Below are 20,729 nucleotides of genomic sequence, written 5' to 3'. Positions count from 1 at the left end.
AGCCCCCAGCTACCCAAGCTCCCATTGGAGGCTGGCTGGAAGCAGGTATCTGGGATTTATTTAGCTCTTATAAACTTTGTTGCCTTTTGCGGAGGCAAAAGCCGGCCAGAGCAGGTGGGAAACTTGGCTTCCTCCATCGCCATGGCAACCAAGCCTCCTGCTTGATCCAGCTCCATGGCTGTGGGCTGCCATATTGGTTGGTTTAATTTGCATATAATCGCTCTGATTGGCTGGTGGGCGTGGCTTGGGTGTAGCGAAGGTATGGTTAATTAGCATCTTTCTCTTTTATTTTATATATATATATATATATATATATATATATATATATACAGATATATATATATATATAACAAAATTATTTTTAAAATACAAAGTCCTAAAGAAAATTGAGATAGTAATGAAAAAGAAAGTCATGAGGGAAGAAATACAAAAGTTTAATATACTTATCCAAAATATTTAATTCACTGGGAATTAGGAAAATATAAGTGAATATAACTTTGATTTTTTTCATAATTATTTTACATATTTTTTTGCTGTTGTTCTTTAAAGAGTAATACAGGGTACTCCCTCACCACCTTTGTACTTTTGAGTACCTTCCTAGAATTCTTCTGAGTCCCTTGGACAGTTTAAAGCTGGATAATTTTAAAGGCCCTGTTTTCTACATCATAGAATATTTCGTGCCAGAGGCCGGTCCATCCTTGTTGCTTGACACAGTCACTGCAGGGAAGAAACATCTGCACAGTATATGTTTCAAGGCACCTGTTCTTAATACGTTTGCTCCCCTTCTTAGCGCTATGTGTGCTAGCCAGGGCCACTTTCCCTAGAAAGGACTTATGAAGAACTTGTACTAAGACTGTTGGCAATAAATTTGGGACTTGTTGGGTCCACATCCCCAGGGAAAGCACCAAAGCCTATACCCCTAGAGACCCACTGACACAGGGCAGTCCCAAGGAAGACAAGCAGCCAGTGGGGCTGGGAAGACATAACCTTTACTGGGTAAGATAATCTCCTTCAGTTACTTCCTTGTAGCTTATCAGTAGAGCAGTAGAATAGTGACTTTGGAATAGCCCTTATAATGGAACACAGAGATTAACCTAGACAAGATTAAAATCAACAGAATTAGATAGAGACAGGATTTTTGGCAAAGGTCAGATAAGAAACTATGGACATGAAACAAGGAACTGTAGAAGGTTAAGGGAGGACCCAAAACATACCATGATGTGACTTTAGAGGCATGCTTATAGGATCAAATAGTATGAAACCAGATGTTACAAGAGAATAAAGAGAGAACCTGGCTATGCTGATCAACTGAACACTGTCTCCATGTCATTCCTTCTTTGCCGACTCCATCCACACCTTTGGGAACCCCTGGACCTGCTGGGGCTGGACCCCAACAGTTTTTTATATTTGATTCATTATGTTGTTGATGATGCTCTCTATTGCATTTTCATTTAAGTCATTGTATTTTTTCAGCTCCACGATTTGTCTGGTTCTTTTGATTATTCCTTCTCTATTAAACTGTTCACGTATTACTCTCTGATTTTGTTGAATCATCATTCTGTGTTTTTTGTAGTCAACTGAGTGTTTTTAAAACAGCGATTTGAAATTTTTTACCAGGTAAACTACTAATCTTTGTGTCTTTGGAGTCAGGTACTGAGAAATTATTGTATTCCTTTAGTAGTGTCATGTTTTCTTGACATTTTAAGTTCTCATTTTCATGGCCTCACAATGAATCATAATGGCACTTATTTTCACCGCCTTCCATTCATCAATAATTTTTAAAAACCTCAATGAACCCAATAAATACAGTTTATTATCAGTTTGAAGCTATTTGAAGGAACTGTGTAATAAATCTATGTAATTTTTTATCTCTCTTTTAAATATGCATCTGTCCATGATCATTATAATTTGTTAGCTTGGCCTGGTTCTTCTTGGTATATTCCTTCTTTTAAATGTGCCTTCTTATTACTTTAGAAAGATAAAGTTGTGATAAAAGAAAAGTACAGAAGAATGGTTCAAGATCTTTGATTCTTTGTCAAATTTTATCACAACCAGGCTGTACTGTTTCATAACTCTCTGTTCCTCAGTTTCCTTAGTGTAAAATAAGAAATTTGGAACTCATCGATGCTTTAGAGGTTGTGTGGTAAAGAACTTAACAATGCTTTAAGAGAAGCCTTGCCTGTGTTCTAGCTCTTCTAACCCTTTAGAATGTCATGCCTGAGAGCAGTGTCTAGTTTCACATGGCATCTTGAGTTACACAGGACAGCCTAAGACTATGATTTCAGTTGAGGGCTTTGGGTAATGTAGTATAAACTCAAACATCAGATGAGCTGGGGACAGATCAGCCAGGTGGAAAGTCAACTATACCTATTTGATGAACCCCCAATAAAATCCCTGGTCACTAGAACTCAGGTAAACCTTCCTTGTTGGCAATACTCCATACATATCGTCATGCATTGCTATTGAAGGAAAGTAACAACGTTCCTGACTGCATTGAGAAAAATAACTGGAATCTCCATACTGGAACCTTTCCTGGACTCTGTCCCATTTACCTCTTCTATTGGCTGATTTTAAGCTATATTTGTCACCCTAATAAATCATAATTATGAATATAACAGCTTTCAGTGTGTTCAGTGAATCCTCCTAGAGAATAATAAAAACTGTAGGTGGTCTTGGGGTGCCTGAACTTACAATTGGTGTCATAATTGAAGATGGTGTTGGGAACTGCCCCCTAATTTTGCATCAGGAATGGGACATTTTGTATTGCAGCTCCATCTTTAGTGCATAGCTTAAACTTTATTCCTTTAGAAAATTATATCCTCATTTCATGGAACTTATTTGCTTTCCATATTTTATCATTTTTATTATGCACTGATTTGTGGTCCTCTAAATTTCTTCTGTTCAAGCTCAAACTCTCAATATGACTCTATTTGGAGATTGGGCCTTTAAAGAGTTAAATAAATTTAAATGAGGTAAAAATGGGGAGCCCTAATCCAACAGGACTTGTGTTATTATAAAAGAAAAAGGGACACCAGAGATGTGCATGCACAGAGAAAAGGCCTTGTGAGGATACAGCAAGGAGACAACTCACCAGTATTTTGTATACTAAAGTACATACTAGGTACTTAACAATGTTTGAATGAATGGAGTGATAAATTAGCAAAAGATTAAATGATTAATTTCTATAGTTATTATAGCTGAATATCTACAGCTGTACTTCATTAGAGAACCCTTTCCAGATACTTATATCCCAATCCTATATAATAAAAGGGTAATATGCAAATTGACCCTAAGGGCAGAACAACTGGGAACGACTGGTCACTATGATGCGCACTGACCACCAAGGGGCAGAAACTCAATGCAGGAGCTTCCCTCTGGTGGTCAGTGTGCTCCTACAGGGGGAGCTCCTCTCAGCCACAAGCCAGGCTAATGGCTGCGAGTGCAGCAGCAGTGGTGGCAGTGCTAAGGATGTCCGACTGTGGATGCCCTGGGCTGCCAGAGGGATGTCTGACTGCCAGCTTAGGCCCACTCCCCCAGGGAGTGGGCCTAAGCTGGCAGGTGAGCATCCCCTGAGGGGTCCTGTACTGCAAGAAGGTGCAGGCCGGGCTGAGGGACCCCCCTTCCCAAGGGCACAAATTTTCATGCACTGGGCCTCTAGTATCAATATATTTTTTTTTTATTTCTGCTGAGTCAAGAGATCCAACAATCAGTGACCGACTTCCAGATCTAATGAACAAGTCCTTTTTCAGTTTACACCATGTCTGTACTCCCACATGATGAGAGAACAAAAACACACTGACTATTTTCACAATAAATTTACTGCCAGTAATTAATTAGTGCTCTCTGGCAGTCATATTACATTTCCTGGTTCCTGTCACACTTTTCTTTTACAAAATTATTTTATACTCTCTCCTCACCTCTGAAGCTACCAGAACCTTCTCCCATTTTCTAAGTTTTAGCTCAAGACCTGGCTTTCTATGTTGCTGAGAGATTTTGGCAATCATTAGAAAACTTTATCAACTTCCAAAATCACTGTTCCCCAGTTTTACCAGTGGGACTTACCTCAATTCTATGCTCTGGATGAATTCTCTGAGATCCCATGAGTCCAGCAAAGGATGACATCTTCGTTTTTTATTTGGATCCAAACTTTTTGCCTAGTTAATGATCTATTTTCTCTTCTCCACAAATCTTTTAATGTTTTAAATTTTCCAGTTATAAGTGTTGAAAAAAATTTTCTCAACATCATTTTGACCTCAAGCTACTACATCAATTCTTTTGTTCCATTTATTGCCAACCTCTTCAAAATAGTTTTCTATATTTTTTATTAAATTTCCATCCTCTCAATTTCTCATGAACAGGGTTTTTGCCTCTTTCACCCCGCTGAAATTGTTCTAGTAATGGTCTTCTAACACTTTCAAATACTAATTTATTGGTCATTTTATTGTCTTTCTTTTACTTGGCTTATTATCAATAATAGATTCATGCTTTTAAGTGGAGTTTCAGGATATCACATTACTTAGTTGTCTCCTAACTTTCTGGTTACTTCATATTAGTCTTTTATATTGGTTTCTCATCTCATCAATCTTTGAATTTTGCTACACCAAAAATATAGGATTTAATTTCGGAAATTTTATCTGTACTCATTCCCATGAGATCTCAGGTCAATCTCATGACTTTAAATGACATCTAGACATTGGCAATTCTAAGCTTTTAATCACCATCCTGAAGCCTTTCGTTTAAACTTTAGACAAATATCCAACTGCCTATTTGACATTTCCTATTAAATATCTAACCTAACATGCCCAAACTGAACTCCTGACATGCACACTCTTGCTAAACTTATACTTCCCACAGTTTCTCTACTCATTTAATGGCAACTCTATTTTTACAATTACCTGAACAACAACAACAAAAAAACCACAACTAAGATCACCCTTGGCTTGCAAGGTTGCAAGTCACATTCTTACATTCTGTCCCCAGCAATTCCTTTGTCTCTACTTTCAAAATGAATCAAAAATTTAATTAATTTTCATCATACCCACTCTTACTACCATGCACGGGAAGTCATCTTGTTGTATCAGAATGATAGAAACTAAGAAAAAAATTGTAATGTTGTGTATGATGTGCATATAAGGACCATCTTAAAAAGTTGGGAGGTATATAGATAAAGATTAAAATTCCCATTTGGAGGACTGAAATAATATAGGTGCATGCTGGGGTCCTGCCCCAGCAGGTCCAGGGGTCCCCAAAGGTGTGGACGGAGACAGCGTTCAGTTGATCAGCAGCCTAGCCAGGATCTCTAGCCAAGTTCTGGTGTTTATTGTCTTGTTACATCTGTATTTATACCAGTTGATTTTAATCCTGTCAATTTCTATTGCAAAGGTTAGGGCGTTTCTTATCTCCATTCCAGGGAGTAAAGATTATGTAGCTTAAGCGTGATTGTTTGTAGTTAAAGTGATTAACTACCCGCCTGGCACTTAGTTAAGGGATTTTATCCCATCCCTAACTTCAGGGGAAAATCCCTACCTGGGGAAACAACCTTTCTCGAAGAGGTGACCTTGGTTAAAACAGATAGCACTAAGGGGAGCAAACATATTAAGAACAGTATGCTATATACGCCAGGTCCCTTGAAACATATGCTGTGCAGATGTTTCTTTCCTGCAGTGACTGTGTCAAGCAGCAAGGATGGACCGGCTTCCAGCAGGTTCATAGCTTATTTTGTACTTATTTAATGATAATATATTTGTATGACTATTTTTAAATGAGCAAACTGACAACTAGTTTAGTGACTTGTCCAGGAGTTAAGAAAATGCTAAGTCAATAGTAAATCCTCTAATATTGATACTAGTAATGCCTTCTTCCAGAAATCTCTGAGTTTTACAGCTCAACATTAAAATGAATCCAAAACCATAAAATTTCAAATAAAAAATGTTGTCTATTTTAGACATAATATCTTGAATACATGTTTTATTAATTTCTCACATTTATTGATTAATATCTATTATGGTTATAGCCTATTATAGATTTGAGGAGAGCTAAAGGAAAATGATCTAATATTTCCTAATGCTTATAATTTACTTGAAAGCTAATTGTGGAAGGAGCATCTACAAATGTCACAACACAATGAAATATAATATAATGAGCAAGTACATGATGCAGCCAATACCTCGGTTAGAGCTGTAGGACTGTGTATTTTTTACATCATTCTTTGTCAGTCATTGACACCCTAAATTGGGATATTGAGAAATGCTCATTCTGGACATGGATCTGCCACTGACAGTGGGCATGGGCAAAAATTCAGTTTCCCTTTGCGATTTTCCTAGTCCTGGACACTTCTTCCCCACCCTCCCACCCCCACTCCCACACACACACACACACACACTCCCAGGAGTTTTGTTGTTCTTGTTTGTTTGTTTTGTTTTTCTAATATAAGTCCTGTCTTGTCAGTTTCAGTTCAGAGGAATAGATTTCTCCAGCCCTGGCAGTCATTGCCTGTTATTGCTTCACTTACCCACCATTAGACTGGAAAATTCCTCCCAGTTATAGCTGCTGGAATCAAACTGGCATGCTATCCTTCCTGTGAATGTTGTTGGCACTCTGGGGATCTTCCATTCTCAGAACCATCAAAAGGTTGCTTTTCTTCATCGAACTTCTCCCACACAGATATAGATTCCACAAAGGCCATTAAGCTCTTGATTTTTTTCTCTCTTCCTATCTATATGATAATGTAAGTCCTCATATCTTGTCACCTAGTTTGTTGTAAATTTTTTCATGAATTTTCACTTCACCATTTAGTTGCTCTATTTTAAACTACTATGGTGCCATCACCACTATCCAAAATCTCTTTTTTCACAGTTTTAATGTAAAGTTTGAATTATTTTTGCCTTATGTGTTATTGCACTTAACTTTTTTAACTTGTTCCTTGCCCCTAGAGCTTTTTCTTTATTCTCTTCAGAAACACTTAAATTTAATCCTCATGGTATCTGATTTGTGATTGTGTAGGTTTGGGTTATCCTCCTTGCCTCTAACTTGTACATTCTACATGAATTAAACATTTTTTAAAGATACACATCATCTAAATTCCTGGTGGCTAAAAATGATGCCTGACCAGTTACAAGCTGTTTAAGTTGGAAATTCCCACTAGTTTCACCAGATTTCTAATTGGGGGGGCGGGGGGGAAGCAATAATCTTGGACCAGTAGTTCAGATAGTTTAAAAGGACATGATAATTAACAAATATTTTTGGGAAGCTGGTAGACTATTAATAAAGGGTTGTTTCAGCCCTTGTTTTTAGCTGGAAAAATTTCAGTCTCCATGTTTCTTCCCTAACTTCAGCATTACAGAGCTATTTAGGTTGTCTATTGCTTATATTGAGGCTGAAATAACAGACCTTATGCATTTCCTATGCTATCCAGAACTAATTAAGAAAATTCTGAGCTAATATTTTGAGTCTAAATTCTTTAGCCAAAGTTCAGATTGTATTTAAACCCAGATTAATAATACTAGAATCAGATAGTGTTCAATTAGCATGCCTTTTTGAATGAGCAGAAACTTGAGAGAAGAGAGGAAAGGCCAATGGGTATCTCTATGCTCTGCTGTTACTTATGTATTCATAACATTACTTAGGTGTCCTGTCATTTAACATCACTAACATGTTGATGACAGCTAGATAATTGATAAGCCTATGGTTGTTAATTTTTATGAATCAAATTTCTAATGAGATCATAGTTAAGTTGGGAAATGTTTAATTGTTTAAGTTTAGTTGAACCATAACATGTCAAAAGTGGTCCTAAATTGAAGCAAACATGTTATCCATAATATGCCTCTACCAAAACCTCTAGTGTAGACACAATAAAAAAGATGCTATCTCATTTCATTGAAGACATAAATAGTGCCTACAAAGGAAGATATCAACATTGGTTTATGTGTTTATTTACTTATGTTTCTATCTCTCTCTGCATTGGTGAACACATGATTTCTTTGGTTAGAGGTCCATCTTCCTTTCCAGATTAATCATCTTCAAAATCCCTCTCAAAGCAGCAAATCTTACTTGGTGACAAACATATATCAATTTGCTTTTCTGTTTTAAAACAGCGTCTCCTACAGAAACCAAAAGATTTTGAACACTTCTCAGGATCCACCAAGGTACAAGTAGCTATAGTAAAAGAAGAATAACCGAAATTACTGATCTCTTATTTCAAATATATTATTTCTGATTACCAAAAATACTATGTGTACATTGTAACAAATTTGGAAAATATCAAAAAATAAGACATTAAAATATTACATATCCCCATAAGGTTGAAATTTGTTTTAATTAACACATAATTAAATTTTGTCATATATTACTCTTCTTAACAAAGATTAAAGATGTTTTAGAGCTTCAAAATACACTCCCTTGAAATTAATTACAAGAGAATTTATTCAATCTTTCAACTAGGTCATACTGAAAGTTTTAACATTTTAGCATTGTGATAAACAAATTGGCATTGCATATTTTAATATTTACATGACACATATTGAGATAGCTGTAAAAGAGAGAGAGTTCGGAGTTTTTTACTTATATATTATCACTAACAATGTATGTAACTTTTGCCCCAAAATAAATTGCAATTTTAATTTTTATGCCTTTGGTTTCTGTTTTGAACAGTTTTTTCTCATTTATTTCTCTATTTAATTGTTCACATAGTTTGCTTATTATGTTATTAGTATATGTTTTCATTGTTCATTAATTAATAATAGCTCTTTTATGTTTTTTATTTTTTAAAGATTTTCTTTTTTAGAATAGTTTTAGGTTTACAAAAATATGAGAGGAAGATGCAGAGATTCCCTATATAGCCCCTACATCCACACATACATAGCTTTCCCCATTATCAACATTATTCACCAACATCACACTTTTTTTTTTTTTTTACCCAGGTACCAAGGATGAACCTACATTCACAGGTTATAATTATCCAAAGTTCATAGTTTACATTCTATGCTTTCAGGCAAATTGATTATATATCTAATACAGAGTACTTGTGCTTCTCTAAAAATCTCTGGGCTCTACTTCTTCTCTCCCCCTAACACTCTGGCAATCATTGACTTTTTAAAATTACCTTCATAGTTTTGCCTTCTCTAAAATGTCATGTAGTTGGAATAATACAGTACATAGCCTTTTCAGATTGGATTTTTCTCACTTAGTTATATGCATTTAAGGTTTCCATGTGTCTTTCATGGCTTCTTAACTCCTTTCTTTTTGACAATGAATAATATTCCATTGTCTAGATGGAATATTATTTATCCATTCACCTACTAAAGGACATCTTAGATGCTTCTAAGTTTTGGAAACTATAAATAAAGCTTCTGTAAACAGCCATTTGTAGGTTTTTGTCCAGACATAAGTTTTCAACTCTTTGGGGTAAATACCAAGAAGCACAATTGCTGGATCATATGGTAACAGTTAATTTTGTAAGAAGCTACCAAACTGCATTCCACATTGGCTGTACCATTTTGCCATTCCACCAGCAGTGCATGAGAATTCCTGTTGCTCCATAGCCTCAGCATCATTTGGTGTTATCAGTATTCTGGATTTTGGCCACGGTCATAGGTGTGAAATGATGTCTTACTGTGGTCTTAATTTGCATTTTCCTGATGACATATATGTGGATCATCCTTTTATATGCTTATTTACCATTTGTATAACTTGTTTGTGAGGTGACTTTCAAGAATTTTGGTCCATTTTTTTAAAAGTGGGTTTTCCATTTTCTTATTGTTGAATTTTAAGAGTCTTTTATATATTTTGAATGATAGTCCTTTATCATGTGTCTATTGCAACTATTTCTCCCAGTTTGTAATTGTCATTTCATCATCTTGTCACTGTCTTTTGCAGAGCAGAAGTTTTTAATTTTTATGAAGTCCAATTTATTAATTTTTTCTTTCATGATTTATGCCTTTGGTGTTGTACCTAGAAAGCCACTGCTATATCCAAGGACATCTAAGTTTCTTCTGTTATCATACAGGAGTTTTAGAGTTTTGCATTTTACATTTAGGGCTATAATTGATTTTGAGTCATTTTTTGGTGAAGAATACAATGTCTGTGTCTAGATTTTTTTTTTTTTGCATGTGGATGTCTACTTGTTTTAACTTCACTTGTTGAAGAGACTGCCTTTCATACACTGTATTACCTTTGCTCTTTTGTCAAAGATCAGTTGAATATATTTATGAGGGTCTATTTCTGATTTCTCTAACCTGTTCCAGTGATCTATTTGTTTATTCTTTTATCAATACCACACTGTCTTGATGACTGTAGCTTTATAATAAGTTAAGTATAATAAGGTAATATCAGTACCCCAAATTTGTTCTTCTCTCTTTTTTTTTCTTACCATTGTATTTATTTATTTTATTTTATTTTTTGTTATTCCTTACCAGAGGATATTTATTTTTAGAGATAGTGAAAGGAAGCGGGGAGAGAAGGAGAGAAAGAGAGAGAGAGAGAGGAAGAGAGAGAGAGAGAGAGAAACATTGGTCTGAGAGAGACACATTAATTGGTTGCTTCCCACACATACCCTGACTGGGCTGGGGATTGAACCTGCAACCTAGGTAGGTCGAGGTCACCTACCACCAAGATACTCTATTCACTGAACAACATGGGCTGACACTCTATCCCCTGAGCCACATAGCCAGGGCTGTTCTTCATTCATAATGAGTTTGCTATTCTGTGTCTTTTGCCTCTCCATATAAATTGTAGAGTAAGTTTGTCAATATCCACCAAAGAAATTACTACTGTTTTTAGAGGTTGCATTGAATTTATAGATAAAGATAAGAAAAATCAACCTCTTGAAAATATTGTCTTCCTATTAATGGACATAAAATTTCTCTCCATTTTCTTAATTTTTTTTCATTGCATTCATCATAATTATGCAAAAAGAACATGAACAAGGCAAAAAAATGTTGTATGAGTTTTGTCCTTGAGTAGAAATAGAACCTGATAGTCTAGCTCAAAAAACAAATACTAATGAAAATAGTTTTCATTTGTTGAAAACCTATATGTCAAGTATTGTAAATATTTTGCATAAATATCTCATTTAACTATTATAAAACTTTGAGTTAGATGTTGTTAAAATAAAAATATGAGGCTTTAATTGACCAAATAATTTGCCCAAGTTTGCAAAACTAATACATGCTTAATTCAGGATTTAATCTTACATTGTTCCAAGTACAGAATCCACACTTTAAATATTTAATCTATGGTCTCTACAATGAAAAAGTTGGACAGTGAGACATGAAAAGTACTCAATAGGTGTCTGAATATTAGCTCAAATTAGATGCTGCTTACAGTAGATCTAGGTGTGTCTAGGAGCCTTAATTATTTTGTAACTACAGAGTAATGTGAAAATTGAAAGTTGAGTGGCAATTTTTAAGATAGAATTCTATTAAAATGAATATGTTTACATAGATAAAGAATTATTAGTAATACCATTTTGATAACGTAATCTCTATATGTTTAATAAATGATGTTCCAAGCTGCAACCTGAATGTAAGAAATAATTTACTTTGGGAAAATTTAAATAACATAATTCTATTCCCTCTATTTGGAATTATTTGTCAATTTTCTTGACTTGGATATGTCTTAAAGTTGGATGATAACTGAGAATTAAATGTCACATTCAGTTTCCCATCTCTTATCCACCTCTTATTCTTATCTTAGAATTAAGCCTTTTTTTTTTTTTTTTTTTTCCTATTCCTGAGGCATCATCATGAATTTGTCAAAGGTTATACTTGTCTCTTATCCTTTGACTGGGTAACTGGATCTCTAGTACTGAAGAAATTTTATATCAATTAGTACCATCATGTAAAGGTCATGATGTTATAAATTGTTCTAGAACAACTTGCTCTAGACCAAATAGGAGCATTCTATCCATTCCAGTAGGCATTATAACTTATATCTGTTTGAATGATCAAAAGGTAAAGGGAAGCTTGTGGTCATGTTTTAGTTTCTTATCTTATAGGTTTCTGCAATACTGAGGAAAAACAGTTTGATGGTACAGACCTGATACTCTGACGTGCAGCTCTCTTCCCACGTGACCTCGCTGCCTTTGACCAAATTATTTAGTCAGTCTTTTCTTTAATCTCAGTGCCTTTTATAGAAAGTATGATGAAGAAGAAAGAACAAATATGCTGGGATCTGAAAAGCTTGAATTCGTATTAAACATATCACACACAGTCATCTAGGTGTGACCTTGAAAAATTATCCCCTGGGATGTCATTTTTCTCTTCTAAAAAAAGAGGCAATAGCAGTCACTTGAGAATGTTATCTAGAAGGTCCAATGAGATGTCTACATGAAAAGTTATAACATAGTGTTTGGCACATACTGGACACTAATATTTACTTCTTTTATTTTTTTCCTTCACTTTCCAAGTTCTAAATACAAGTGTCTTATTCCCAATTTTAAAGCTTTTCATCAGAAAATTTGGGACATTTTCCCAAACCTCCACAATTGCCATAATTTCACCATCCCTACTACTTAAAGCACACTTATATAAACCTTTGAAATAAAGCAAATCCATTAATTTACTTGATTCTTTTAAGGAGCTTATAAGTATGCCCAAAGCATTACTGGCTTTTATTTCTGTTTTCTCAGTGTCTAGCATTTTGCTCAGGAGATCACTAGGCACTCTAGGTTAGAGGGTTATTGATCGCTTGACACACTAGCACCATGGGCCCCAACACCTTCCCTAGTCAGATTTGAGTTCCTCACTTAATCAGGTCCCTTTCATTATTAATAATAGCAATGACTGTGATAACAATAATACTATCTAAGTTGATAGTCTCATTTGCAGTTTGTTGGGCTACTTTCCAATACATTGTTTTGCTAAATCTTAACTGCAGTTTGAGGTGAGTGTAATTAACATGCACAGTATTTTATATTAGATGTTTTATTTTTAAAATTGTGGTTATTATTGATTCTCCTTATACTCTGTATTCTCTTCTCTCTCTCTCTCTCTCTTTTGTTATGGACATTGACAATTCATTTAAAATCTGAGTGGCAGGTTTCACAAGCTATTAAGTAGGCAGCTAGTAGTAGATCTTCTAAGTTTGAATTCAGTTCTTTTTCTAATACATAATGTATCTCTTGAATTTTCAACTCTAGGGCCAAATTAGGACACCTCCAGATGTACATTTACATCTCCATTGTTATGTTTGTATTGCCTTAGAGCAGTGGTTCTCAACCTTCCTAATGCCATGACCCATTAATACAGCTCCTCATGTTGTGGTGACCCCCAACCATAAAATTATTTTTGTTGCTACTCCATAACTGTAATTTTGCTACTGTTATGAATCGTAATTAAATATCTGATATGCAGGATGTATTTTCATTGTTACAAATTGAGCATACTTAAAGCATAGTGATTAATCACAAAAACAATATGTAATTATATATGTGTTTTCCGACGGTCTTAGGCGACCCCATGTGAAAGGGTCGTTTGACCCCCAAAGGGGTCTCGACCCACAGGTTGAGAACTGTTGCCTAGAGGCTATAGCTATTGAGAATATCATATTATCATATAATCATCACCAAAGGCTTCATTACAATATATTTTTCTATAACTTATTTTTGATTGATTGACAAAACCATTGCTATATTACTATATGCATTAACTAATTCAACAAGGTTTTTTGAGAAATTATTTCTTTACTTTATTCCTATTGTACCTTATTGTCCAACATATTCTGAGGCTATATCCTAAATCATCTTATACTCTATTACTGATATTCCAAAAGATATATACTGTTGTTCTCAGTCCATTCATCTTCCCTGTGGCAAATTTATTATGAAGACTTTACTTCTGAATCTCAAAAATAAATTTAATAAATTAGTATTTTCTTAATAATTTGAATATCTAAAGAAATTAAGGTCTTTGTAAGGCAAAAGATCATCTCATTTTATCTGCATATTAATTTTCAAAATCAAATAATTAAAGTACATTTATATAACACTGTTCCAAATGAGAAAACCAAGGTTCAACATAATCAAAAGATGTTTTTCATTGAAAAGATTGTGTTAAGAACCTGCATTTTTCTAATTCATAATCTAGTATTTCCAGCTAGAATCTGAATGCTACATATGAACACACCAAAGCACCTTTTACCTGGTAGGATGAAGCTCACAAAACACAGAAAATGGAGGAGGTAATAATAGATCTTCATTCTGAAGAAAGAAGCTCCTGAAAGATTTGGTAACAAACTCTAGATACCAGAGCTCTTTCTAAAAGGTAAGAGACATTTACTATTTATAGTTTTGAATGAAAGAAAGTTTCTCTTTATCCGGAAATTGTTTTATTTTTTTGTGCACTTATCTCTGCTCCACTGACTAGGCCAGTGGGCAGAATTACCCAAATTGAAAACACTTGCAATTAACTTGCAATCTTTAGAGAGAAATCTCTATGTAGAAACGGCTGTAAATATGACATCTTTCTCTCAATGGTGATCAATAAAACATCAACACAAAGGGTCTTGCATAAAATGGGTTTAAGAGAAATATTTACTTATCGTTTTAGATGCAAAACAACTGAACATTACCATGTCAGTTAAACTTATAGCTACTTTTCAAAATATATTCTAGTTACTAATTTGGTGTGTAAATTTACCAGTATGTCCATTCATCTAAATCCTTACTTATGTAGTCAATTTCTCCAAATTACTCATTGACCAAAGTCTAGATATTAAGCCTTATTTTTTTTTTCAGATGGAACTTGAATATTTATGGAGCTCTGCTTTTTAACCTAGAAAAGCCCAATTAATCTTCATTTATTTTAAATTTTATCATAGTAATATATGCACACAATAATTATTGGGGGAAAAATACTTGTAATGAATAGAAATAATTTCCCATCTCAATTTCCCTATTTTCAAGTTTCTGGTTACTATGAACATATGAATGAGAATTTAGCTTATATTTTGTTTTTGCTTGGCAACCACAGAGTATGTCTTTTGGTTTTCAATATGAAAAATGCAGATTTAGATCACTTACACTCTCTACTGTGCTGTTCTTAAATATTTGCTGCAAGTTATATTAATTTTTGAAGATTTCTCTAACTTATCATCAAACTTTTAAGTACGTCTCTATTTAAAATGAAGATATTATTCCCCTTGCCATTCACTCCAAAATTCCTCCCCACTTTCCACTTCTCATTCACTTCTTGCTTCATACTTGCTTTCATCTTGCCTAGGATATTTGCACTCTCTGTATAACCAGAATTGAAACATTCATACTTGATATTTAAAGATTGTAATACAATAAGCAGTATAAACTATATTGCCTTTTAATGTCTCATATGACAACACTGTGCTAGTCAAAGACAAATGTTCTTGGTTTCAAACTCAAGTGTATTATTCTATTATTTTATTATTATTATTTTCTTTTAATATTGTTTCCTTCTCTTTTTTTTTCTCAAATGTTTTCAAGTCTTTTAGTTTTAATTGTTTTATTTTTGATAATGATATTTTTGAAAAGTATTTTTTCCCTGTTGTTTTCTTATAATAATGGGCAACAATATAAATAATAGTCATTCCTTATTATTTTGCTTCTCTTAGTATCATAGGCTATTCCCACTCCTATTTCATTCTAAGATTTTTCTGAACCTGCCTTCCTGCAAAGATCTACTGTTATCTAGATCTCGGGTATTTTTGATTGTTTGTTTTTTCCTCCCCCACCCCCACCCCCGTCCCCTCCCCCCCCCCTTCTTTTTCTTGTTCTCAGAAAAGATTTTTTTAAAGTGGCATTTCCTTCCTGGAAAACATTTTTATTGTGCCCACATATTTGATTGTTTGGATGTAAGTTCTAGGTGTAAAATCATTTGAAATTATTGCTCCACTAACTTCTAGCATCATGATGAGAAACTTAATGCTAGGCAAGCTCCCTTTAAAGGGTTTGATATGTTTCTCTTCAGGCACTTTTAGGATATTCTCTTTATGTTTCATATCCTGAATATTAGGAGTCATACGTTTCCTGGTCTGAATTTCTTTTTTATAAGTTATGCCTGGCATAGGTGAGCTTTGTATCTTTCTTCAAATCAGGAAAATTTTCTTTTTTTATACTTTTTTTTCTGATAAAGTCTTTTCTTATTTGTTTATATGCTTGCTTACTCTCTTGGGATTTCTTTTAGACAAATGTGTTCTTGCACCTGCTCATGGTATCTTAGCCTGATTATGATTCTCAGGCTCAGAGTCCTTGACATCCCATTGAGGCTCATGCCAAAACCTCCTTGAACACCCTGGTGTGTGACTAACAAGGCCTCTGTGCTCTCATTTGGCATGGTTGCCACAGTCTTGCATCAGCAACCTTGCTAAATTCAATTATTAGTTGTATTATCTTAATTTTTAAATTCTTTGGATTCAGTATATAGTCCATCTTGTTGCCTTCAAATGTTGTTTTTAAAACATTTTTAAAATTTTTAAATTACAGTTGACATTCACTATTATATTAGTTTCAGCTGTACAGCATTGTGCTTAGAAATTTACATAACTTAGGAAGTGATCCCATGATAAGTCTAGTACCCCCTGATACCATACATAGTTATTACAGTATTATTGACTATATTCCTTATGCTGTACTTTACATATCCATGCCTACTTTGTCACTACCAATTTCTACTTCTTAATCCCTTCACCTTTCCCCCCCAGTCCTTCAACCCCCTCCCACCTGGCAATCATCAGTTTGTTCTCTATATCTACGAGTTTGTTTCTGTTTTGTTTGTTAATGTACTTTGTTTTTTAGATTTTATATACAGTGAAGTCACATGCTATTTTGCTTTCTCCATCTGACTTATTTTACTGATATGACTTGGGAAATAGTCTCTCATTATATTGTACAGAAGTATTTATGTATAATGTGTATGCTTTTATTTTTAAACTATAGACCTGGTGCATGGATTCGTGCACATTGAAAGGAAATTAATTAGAAGAAATATTTTAGAGGCCAGGGAGGGACCACAGGAGGGAGGTTGGCTCTAGGGCGTGTCCAGCCAATCTCACCCAGTCCCAATTGCCTTGACCCCAGCAGCAAGCTAACCTACTGGTCAGAGTGTCTGCCCCCTGGTGGTCAGTGTGCATCATAGTGACTGGTTGAGTGGTGGACCAAATGGTTGACTGATTGGTCAGACACTTAGCATATTAGCCTTTTTTATATATATAGATATTTGAAAGAATTCAATAGTGTAGCAATCAATACCTGGTATTTTCTATGTGGGAAGATTTGTAAACATATAATATTTTAAAATAAAGATATAAAATTATTCAAGTTGTAAATTGTTTTCCTGAGTGAATCTTGGTAGTTTACATCATTTGTGGATTTTGGTCTTTTTATAATAATTAACCAAAGTACTGATCAAGTATTGTTTATTATATTCTCTTCTTGTTCTTGTAGTATCTGTTGCATCTGTACTTTCTCTTATTCCATTCCTGATATCGGTCGCTTGTGCTTTCTCTGATTATTTTTTTAGCCATCTGTTTGGAGATTTCTAAAAAACATTTTTTTTTAACCTTTTAAAAGAACCAGCTTTTTTTGTTGATTGTTTTTTGTTTGTTCATTTTATATTTAATGAATTTTATTTTATTTTATTTTATTTTATTTTATTTTATTTTATTGTGTCTTTCAAATCTGCACCTTTTGTGATATTTTCTAAGAATGATTACATTGTTCAGTAATGTTTTTCAAGTAAGAAAACTAAATTGGGAATTATTCTTTCCTCTTACACCCCTCTCCCCCAAAGCACTAAACTTTTTTTCATTTCCTCTAAATTGTAATTTGGTCCTAAGTTTTATATTATCCAGATCTATGCAATAGCTATAGGTAAAAAACAACAACAACAACAAAACACTCACTGGAGATTTTAAATTCTGAATATCAAGCATTTACTGAAGGAAATCTTTATAATTCATAAGAAATTTTATATTAACATTAATTCAATATTATAACAGAATTAATGTGGAATGTGAAAAGCTGGAAACACAATGAGTTCATTGAATACAGATTCAAGAACAGAAGCATCAAATACTGAATTATAAGATGAAGGAATTAAATAAATTTCTTAAGGACCAGGAGAGAAGACCCTTAGATTGGTTGCCTATATTCAGAGTTGATTATGATAAAAATTCTGGATGGTAGAATTAGAAATGACTTTTCTTTTTATTTTTGGACATTTCTGTATTATTCTGAATTTTCTTACTTTTTTATCATAAAAAAATACCTTTAAAATGTTTTAACTTCCTTTTTTTTCTTATCACATTTTACTCCTTGTTGAGCTTTGTTTAATTAATTCTTTCTCACATTATCAATATTATCCTGTTATGTGATTGGGATGTATATGACTTTGTGTCCAAAACCCATGCACATTTTTACTAAAAATATGGAAAGGTGGCATAAACCACGATTGATGGTTGATAACCTAAACAATCATATGAAAATAATTAGCCTACTGTCAGGGCAAATAAACAAATATGAAGGGACATATTAAGGAGGAGGGTATTTGAAAAGTGCATGGAGGAGAACTGCCAAATTATTTGCCATGCTATCATTGTGCAATCCAAGAGGTCAGAGGACACCCATGGGAAAATAGATTTAAAGAGAGTACAAAGTTCTTTATTAATAACAATATTGTTACAAAGTAGCGTTGTGTGGTGTAGTAGAATCAGAGGTATAAGCTGTAGTAGTGCTGGGTTCAGTGGCTGGCCTTATATATTCCCGTACAACACAGCAGGGCTCATTATTGCAGTAATTATATATGTATTCCCAGGTGTTGCATGAAGTCTTGCAAGCACCACGGACAAGGTAACATTCTGTTTTTCTCTCTGTAATTTCTCTTGTTTTTTCTCTTGTTTTCTTCTGTGAAGCTAAGAAAAAGTAGCCATGGTCACAAATCCAAGTTTGATCTACTTGAATGGATAGATGGACAGACAGATGATAAATAGATAAGTAAATAAAGTTGTTTAAAGTATAGAGTTAAAAAATTTCATTTCTGAAATTATGCCCATGCAACTGTATTAAAATTTGTGATTTTATCCCCAGTAAATTGGTATAAATTCTTATTATCTAACAATTTTTCTTTTGCCACTAGCAATTTTTTTTTGTAAATAGAATAGCCTTAAATATCTAATCTGTGCATACTTCCTCAAGAGAAAAAAGGATGTGGAAAAAATAGTCTGCATGTTTTATGCTCTAAAGAGCCATCTACCTCCAACATCCTTCTCCCCAGTACAAATTGCGGGGCTAGATAATTATAGAAAGCTACAATCAGTATCAGTGCATTATATTGTGTTTAAAAAGAGAAGGCAGTGGGAAAGACATAGGAATCATAGTCTCATCAAAGAACACAGCAAACAGGTTTAATTATATATCTTGGGAGGACAACCCCCCCCCCCCGATTATATTATCAACTATCAGTTTCACTCTTTCCTTCTCCCATGCAAAATACAGTGAACTTTATTACAAACGTATATGCAGTTTCCTAACAATCATTTATTTGTTTTATTTTTTTAGAGCAAAGCAGTTATAACAAAAATTTTGCCCTTCCCTCTTTTTCTATATTAATAATCATTACCTGATGGACCACAAGACACAGTGAAGACAAAGGTCAGGAAAATACCAAGTATCTTCATTGCTGATAAAGTTACTACAGTGAAGTTGAGGCAGAGCTCAAAATATCTGAGAGGTGTGCTATTCTTTGGTAAAAGAAAGATGAACTCTTGTTTTTATAGCCTCCTCGGGGTAATTAATATTCTGATTAATGTCACCTTTCAAGATTGAACACAAACTCAGGTAACTATTGTGAAATAGCAACAGGCAGTTTACAGGATTTGCTTCTGTTCTGACCTCAATGAGACAAATGTGAACTCATTTTCAATTTGCAAGCAGAGCGGGGTTAAAGCCTTTCTAAATTCTTTAACTAAAAGCGCACAATCAGCATCGTTAACATTTTTGACCACATGTTTTTTCAAGCATATATTATGGGCCAGGCAGTGTTCTAAGCACTTTACATATGTTAACTAGTTTAATCCTCATGACAATTTCTATAACATAGGAATTTTTTTTTAATTTTTCAGTTGAGGTAATTGTGGCATAGAGGAATTATATAATTGCCTTAAATCCTCTATGTAGTGATTGGTAGAGCTGGGATGGGCTCTAATGTAATGTGATGCCAGAGTCCATATGCTAAACCTTCTCCTTCTTCACTCACAACTGAGTAATGGGTGTTTATCAGGCGATGTTATTCTCTCTACTCATGGCCTGAGCCAGACATTGTTACTGAAATTTAATTTTTCTACAAATAAAGCCTATTTCTAGAACATAGTTTTAGTACTGCTATATTAAAAATTATCATAGTTATGCTGTAAGAATAATCAGTATAATTCCTTACATACCATGAAATGAATCAGTTATAGAATTACCTCATTCTTAGGGGAAAGCAGTGTGCTAAAACCTGAAAGAACACTGGATTTAGATGCAGAAAACGAAACTTGAGCTATGGTTCTTCTGTTTAGTAGCTATATATTTGGGATACATATTTACTAGCTGAGCCTCAAGATTCAGTTTATGGTAAGGAATAAGTAGACATTTATGAAAAATTATTGATATGTGATTGACATATAGACATAAACAATTAGGCTGAGTGTGAAAAATCCAAAAAGATGTATCTTTACAAGTTAATAATTTATGTTCTAACTCCCTCTGTCGTTGGGGACAAACA

The 20,729-nt window shown here is 34.1% G+C and overlaps 2 protein-coding genes across 2 annotated transcripts; both read right to left on the bottom strand.

Annotated features, from left to right (window-relative positions):
* Positions 1-8,008: 8,008 nt before the first annotated feature.
* On the bottom strand, positions 8,009-14,193 carry DEFB114 (defensin beta 114). The gene is made up of 2 exons (XM_036317369.1): positions 14,136-14,193; positions 8,009-8,154 (listed from the first exon to the last, which is right to left on the bottom strand). The coding sequence occupies exons 1-2, from the start codon at positions 14,191-14,193 to the stop codon at positions 8,009-8,011; spliced, it is 204 nt and encodes a 67-aa protein (XP_036173262.1).
* Positions 14,194-18,643: 4,450 nt separating this feature from the next.
* Positions 18,644-19,641, bottom strand: DEFB113 (defensin beta 113). The gene is made up of 2 exons (XM_036318425.1): positions 19,584-19,641; positions 18,644-18,876 (listed from the first exon to the last, which is right to left on the bottom strand). The coding sequence occupies exons 1-2, from the start codon at positions 19,639-19,641 to the stop codon at positions 18,644-18,646; spliced, it is 291 nt and encodes a 96-aa protein (XP_036174318.1).
* Between the last annotated feature and the right edge of the window lie 1,088 nt (positions 19,642-20,729).

Source organism: Myotis myotis, unplaced genomic scaffold, assembly GCF_014108235.1.
Source record: "Myotis myotis isolate mMyoMyo1 unplaced genomic scaffold, mMyoMyo1.p scaffold_m19_p_7, whole genome shotgun sequence".
Classification (NCBI taxonomy): domain Eukaryota; kingdom Metazoa; phylum Chordata; class Mammalia; order Chiroptera; family Vespertilionidae; genus Myotis; species Myotis myotis.
The sequence above is the reverse complement of the archived record's forward strand: the minus strand, read 5'-3'. Positions and strand labels throughout refer to the sequence as shown.